Source organism: Petaurus breviceps, unplaced genomic scaffold (genome assembly GCF_028583685.1).
Source record: "Petaurus breviceps papuanus isolate PSGF00001 unplaced genomic scaffold, PetGlider_PUasm1.0 523, whole genome shotgun sequence".
Taxonomy (NCBI): Eukaryota; Metazoa; Chordata; class Mammalia; order Diprotodontia; family Petauridae; genus Petaurus; species Petaurus breviceps.
The window spans coordinates 1,079,122-1,085,378 of NW_027186356.1; the positions used below are offsets into that span (position 1 = coordinate 1,079,122).

A 6,257-nucleotide genomic window follows, 5' to 3' on the forward strand; every position below is an offset into this window, starting at 1 on the left:
CCCTCGGCAGGAGCAGTCTTGTTCCCCTGGTCCTGTTGCCATGGGAACTGGATTCTTTGGAGCTGGAACAGTTGCTGCATTCTTCTTTCTTTCCCACCCCCGGGGTGGGTGGGTGGGTGGGTGCTTGAGGCCCCTGACCCTGAGAGTCCCAGTCCTTCCTGTTTCTCCCCCCTCCAGCCTTTGCAAAGCCCCTTGTGACCCCCATCCTGGGAGTCTGGGGGGGGCACAGGGCACAGAGCATCTCCTGGCTCCCCCCACCCCACCCCAGGTGGACTTCTCTAATCCAAGTACTCCCAGAAGGGCGGGGCCCACCTGGAAGAGGCAGCTGTTTCTGGGGACTTGCCCAGGGCCTCCAGCCCCACTTTGTTCACTGAGATAAGCCTACACAAGACTTGCTCAGCCAGGACTCCCTCTGTGGGGCCCAATGCCAGGGCCTGCCTCACATCTCTGGGGCTCCCTTGTGGAGGGTGTGGGGAAGAGGGCTTTTCCCTTCTTCTTAGTGGGTGTGGTGAGGCCACTGCTCAAGCCCAGGCACTCAGAGCCCTCCCCCAAGTCACCCCAGACTTGCTTTGTGACTTTGGGAAAGTGCCTTCTTCCTTTTTGAGCTTCATTTCCCTTCTTGTCAAATGAAGTAGGGTACCTGAGGGGCCAGGGCTGGGGGGGGGGGAAACTGGGGTTTAAATTATTGAATTGAAATGTTTTTGCTTCTTACTCCTCATGGGCTAAACCTTACCTTTTAAGAGGGGATGGTGGGCGAAAGTGGATTTTTAAAATGAATATTTTATTTTTTAATGAAGGGGAAGTGGTTTTTATGAGCAGACTGAAGCTGAAGGGGAGGAACTCAGTTCAATTCAATAAACATTTATTAAGAGCCTGCTATGTGGCAAGCACTGTGCTAAGTGCTTGAAAGAAAAGAGTCTTGAATTTAGAGTCAGAGGACCTGGGTTCAAAATATGCCATTGTCATTTGCTACCCAGGTAACTTTGGGCAAGGCTTTACCCCCTGTCCATAAAATGAGGGAGTTGGCCCAAATGACCTCCAAGTTCGCATCCTAAGAGAGCCCTTCAAACCACTACCTCACCCTGCCCCAGGAATCAGACCTGTCCTCTCCCCCCTCACACAGCAGGAAAATTCTCTGGGGAACCCCTCTGTGGGGAGCCCTCCCCCAACCCCCATCTGGGAAAGCGCTGTGGGGACAGAGGGGCAGAGAATACTGTTTCCTGGATTTAGAACCAGGGACCCAAAGCTTGTGTCCCAGATGTAACATTAACTGTTACTTTGAGGCACAGTGGTGTGGCCCCAGGGGTGTGGTATTGGACTTAGAGGCAGGAGGATCTGGGTTTGAATTTAGCTAGCTGAGTGACTCTGGGGGAGTCCCTTCAGTCTGTACCTCAGTTTCCCCATCTGTAAAATGAGGGGGCTAGATTCAGTGGCCTCGAAAGCCCTTCCTAGCTCTGAACTTGGGGTTTTATGAAGTTCTTTTCATCTCTCGGAGACTCAGTTTTCACATCTTGAAAGTGGAATCCTGCCTCTAAGCCTTGTTCTGTGACCGTGGGCAAGTTGCTTCATTTTAATGAGTCTCATTTTCTCCATCTGTGAGATGGGTCTTTTTTTCTCACCACACCCCTGGGAACCTGGAGTGTGGTAGTCATGAGGGCCCTTCATTACTGTTATTATCAAGTTGGAGAGGGAGGAGCTCAGGTCTAAATTCCCAAATAGCATCTCTTCCAGGTGCCCCCTCCCCACGTGCACCACACATACAGCCACCCTGTGACAGCTCAGTGACCCAGAGGATCCAGTGGTGCCCCAACATCTCCTCATTTCCCTCCCCCCACCCAAGTCTCTGTAACTAGGGGAGGGAGAGAGGGAGGGGAAGGAGCCTGGCCGGGAGCTGCTTCCTCCTCAGCCAAAGCTGGTGAGGGGTTCAATCGAGGGGGCCTGGTGCACCGGGCATTGGACTTACCCTTCTGGCCGCCTCTCCATTCTCCTTTGAGATGGTTCTTATCCCATTCAGGGCTGTGGGAATGAGCAGAGAGCCTCCTGGGAGCTTGAGGGAAGAGGCTGGAGGTGTGGGGGCGGGGGGAGTCAGGGGGAGTCAGCTCCCAGGGAGGGGACTGTGACTGAGCGCCGCCCCCTCTCTCTCTCCCTCCCTCCCTCCACTGTGGCCCTCATCCCCGCCTTCCCTTCCAGGAGTTCTCTCCAGCCGGGCTAGACCATGAACGATGCCTTAACTCCATGGGACAATATCACTGCCAGTCCCACGGTGAGTGAGAGAGTGGTAGAGGGGAGGAGGCCGTGATGCTGGGCTGCCTTGCCCAGGAATGTGGAGGGAGGCCCCCGGGCCTTGCTGATGCCCTCCGTGCCCCTTGTGTGCCTGCAGACAGTGTCCGGATCGGTCAGCCCCCAGGATGGCTCCGGGCTGCTGCTTGTCCTGCTCTCTGTCTTCATTGGAGGGACGCTGGTGGTGTTGTCAGGAGCCCTGATCCTCTGCCGCCGCTGCTGGGATGCCCACCGCAGGTACTCCAGGTAGGAGGGCCCTGCTGGGGTTCCAGGACCTTCCCCCCAGAGATGGGCTGCGGTGGTGCAGGCTGGACCAACAGCCTTCTGCCTTTATGGTCCTTTTAGAGAAATGGGCTCCCTTCCTCCTGCCCTCAGTTTCCTCCCCTGTAAAATCGGGATGATCTGACTTAGTTCCCCTACAGGACAGTCGTGGGGGAAGCCCTTTGTCAGCCTGAGAGAGACATGCCAGGTCTTCTTCCTGCTGCTGTCATCTCTCCTTCCCAGCTCAGCCTGTTCCCTCCTTTGCCTTCCCCCCTCCTGGGAAGGGGTTGGGGGGCAGGGAAGCAGCTCTGTGGAAGCCGGAGGGGTGGGGGAGGGTGCTAATGGAGCCCAGTGGCCTTCATTAGGACTTTCAGCATCTGCTCCTCTGTTTCTCCCCTTGCTGCTAAACATCTCATCCCCGACTCCAGAGCCAGCGATGACCCAGAGAAAACAACCACCACCTACCTGGATGATTCCCAGCCCGCTCAAGGTGAGAGCTGCCTTTGGACGCTTAGCCAGGGGCCACCCCCCAGCCCCCTCGCTTCCCCCAGCCCACGTGTCCCGGCAGGCAGCTGTGTGTGTGCAGCCTCCAAGGTTACCATGGCGATGATGTGAGGTGGTCAGGCCTAGTGCAGGGGAAGGAGGAGAGAGAAGGGAAGTTTGCAGCAGGATGGGGGTCAGGGGTCTTCCCCTGGAGCTCTGGCCTGATGCGTCCTGTCCCTGCAGACATCACCATCAAAGTGGACGACCCAGAATGCCTGTCATCTTCCAGTTACCGAGACGTGGACACAGAGCGCTTCCTGGCCACCAGCTCCACGGGCCGCAGGGTCTCCTTCAACGAGGCAGCCCTGTTTGAGCAGAGCAAGAAGGCTCAAGAGAAAGGGCGGAGGTAACAATCAGGAGAGCTTCCATTTACCCAGGGCCCTGGGTATTCTCCCCACTTTACAGATGATGGAACTGAGACTTCAAGAGTGAGTGAGTGCCTGGCTCCCAGGTGGTCACAAATGGGATTTTCTGACTGCAGATCTGATGCTTTCTCCATCCCCTGGGCACACTGGGGTTAGAGTACATGCCCCCTCTTCCCTTCACACAACAGGGGGATGGTGGGGACAGAAGAGGGAGAAGGGAATGGAGGACATGAGATAATTGATGAACATGGGATCTGAAGTAAAGAGAACTGGGCTCTGTGGCTTATCACCTACCTGTATGGTCTTGGGATAGGCTTGCCCCATTCCTAGGACCATTTTCTTCTTCTAAAAAAGAGGGAGCTGGTCTAGGTGATACTGAAAGTCTCCTCTTGCTCTGAATCTCGTGTATTTGTGCTGGATGACCTCCATTCTGCTGCCCCTTACCCCTCTTTCACCACCCAAGACCATGGCCCTGTTGTTTATATATTTCAAGGATCCCAGGAGAGTTTCTTTATATTTTTAGCTATGGATGGACTCCAGATCTTGGGGCAATGCTAACTTCCATTGGACTGTGGGGAAAGGGGGTTAGCTTCTGGAAGAAGGTGGGCTGTATGTGGCTGAGGGCCCTAGCATCTAGTTCTGGCATTTCTTTGTGTTGATTGACCTCAGAGTTTGAAGCAAACTCAACTATCACAGCAGTGAATAGAGCACCAGACCTGGAGTCAGGAAGGTTCATCTTCCTGAGTTCAATTCCAGCCTCAGCTACTTACTAGCTATGTGACCCTGGGCAAGTCAATTCATCTCGTTTGTTTCAGTTTCCTCATCTGTAAAATGGGCTGGGGAAGGAAACGGGAAACCACTCCAGTATCTTTGCTAAGAAAACCCCCAAAATGGGGTCACAGAAAGTTGGACACGACTTAAAAAATGACTAACCCACAATAGGGAGTCTAGATCCCATCATTGTATATATGAGGCAGATGAGGAGAGGTGAATTGGCGAGGTCACATGGATAATAAGCTGAAGAACTGAAATTCGAATACAAGCCCTCTAACTCTCAATCCATTGGTAAATCTTGCTGCACAGCCTCTCACTTCTCTGGGACTCAGTCTTGTCATCTGTCAAATGGGGCCAATAATCCCTGCTCTACTTTCAGATGCATAGATTGTGAGAGCTGGAAGGGCCCTTAGATCCTCTTGAGTGCTCCTTTCTCATTTTGCAGTTTTACGTATTTTATTGATGCTGTTGTGTATGTGTGTGTGTGTTTCAATAGTACTATCATTTCTCACCCAATGAGAACCTCCCTTGTAACAAATACAGTTAAAGCAAAACAGATCAACACATTGGTCATATGTGAAAACATATGCCCCATTCTGTACCTGTAGTCCACCACTTTTCTATCAAGAAGGAGGTACACTTCCCCGCTGTGATGTCATGATGTCTGATGTCAGTGCCTGGATCAGAGTTCTTAAATCTTTCAGTGTTATTTTTTCTTTTATAGCACGGGTTCTTAACTTGGGGTCCTTGAATTTTTTTTTTAATTTTTTAAGAGTTGTATTTTATATTATGTGTTTAAAAGCCTTATTCTGACAAGGGGTTCATAGGCTTCACCACACTGACTGCCAAAGAGTCCCAGGATGCAAAAATGAAGAACCCCTGCTTTCGAGTATTGTGGTCATTGTATAAATAGTATTCCTGGTTCTGTTCACTTTGCAATGTGTCAGTTTATACAATTCTTCCCACGTTTCTCTGAATTCTTCATATTCATTGCTTCTTATTGCAAAATAATATTCCCTTTTATTCATATACCATAGTTGTTTTTTTCCCCAATTATTCCCTAGTCAGTGGGGAATGTTTCCTTCCAGTTTTTTATTACTACAAAAAGTGTTTCTATAAATATTTTTGTATAAATAGGAAGCTTTACCCCTGTCTTTGACCTTCATGGTAGTAGTATCACTGGGTTAAAAGGGATGTGTGTGTGTGTGTGTGTATGTGTGTGTGTGTGTGTGGACACCCATACATATACACGAAGTTTAATGATTTTTTTAGTATGAATGCAAATGTTTTCCAGAATGGTTGGATCAATTCTCTTCTCCAGCAAAAGGCAAGACATTGAATCTCCCTGCCTTTCCACAATCCCTCCAAAATATGCTATTGCTGTCCCTTGTTATCTTTGGGTGTGATGTGAAACCTCAGTTGTTTTAAACTTTATTTTATCATCATTTGTGATTTGGAACATTCTTTAATATGGATATTGGTAGCTTGCAATCTTCTTTTGGAAACTGCCTGGGGAAGTCACTTGTGCCCTTAGTGGCAGAGCCCCTGGGCAGGTCAGACTGAGGCCCTTCCTGGGCATGCAGGCCACAGGCTCCTATGCCCTTCACAGGTACACCTTGACAGAGGGTGACTTTCACCACCTCAAGAACGCCCGTCTCACTCACCTCCACCTGCCCCCACTGAAGATTGTCACCATCCACGAGTGTGATTCGAGTGAGAACAGCGTCGCCATGACTCCCCGCCTGGTTTCTGGTTCCAAGACTAGCCTCTCCATCTTCCAGGTGAGCTCCCTGGGGTCCCTGCTGCATAGCCTGCCTGGACAGGGTTTCCCCATCTCTTCAGGGCTCCCCCTGACTGCTTTGGGCCCCCAGGCACAAAGCCTGGGCACTGGGGAGGAGGGCAAAGGCAGGGAACTTATCGGGAAATCAATGTAAGAGAGAAAGAGAAGGAGCAGGACCAGGAGGTTCAGTGTGCCACAACTTGTAGTGTGAACTCCAGGAGAGAGAGAGGGAGAGAGGGAGAGAGAGAGAGAGA

The 6,257-nt window shown here is 51.3% G+C and overlaps 1 protein-coding gene across 1 annotated transcript in view; it reads left to right on the forward strand.

Annotated features, from left to right (window-relative positions):
- The window catches only part of CBARP (CACN subunit beta associated regulatory protein), a 23,143-nt gene that overhangs the window by 4,282 nt on the left and 12,604 nt on the right, over window positions 1-6,257 (forward strand). The window contains exons 2-6 of the mRNA XM_069102021.1: window positions 2,191-2,263; window positions 2,381-2,526; window positions 2,970-3,031; window positions 3,268-3,430; window positions 5,833-6,004. Coding sequence (XP_068958122.1) covers window positions 2,216-2,263; window positions 2,381-2,526; window positions 2,970-3,031; window positions 3,268-3,430; window positions 5,833-6,004 — 591 coding nt within the window. The 5' untranslated portion in view covers window positions 2,191-2,215. The remainder of the gene's footprint in view (window positions 1-2,190; window positions 2,264-2,380; window positions 2,527-2,969; window positions 3,032-3,267; window positions 3,431-5,832; window positions 6,005-6,257) is intronic.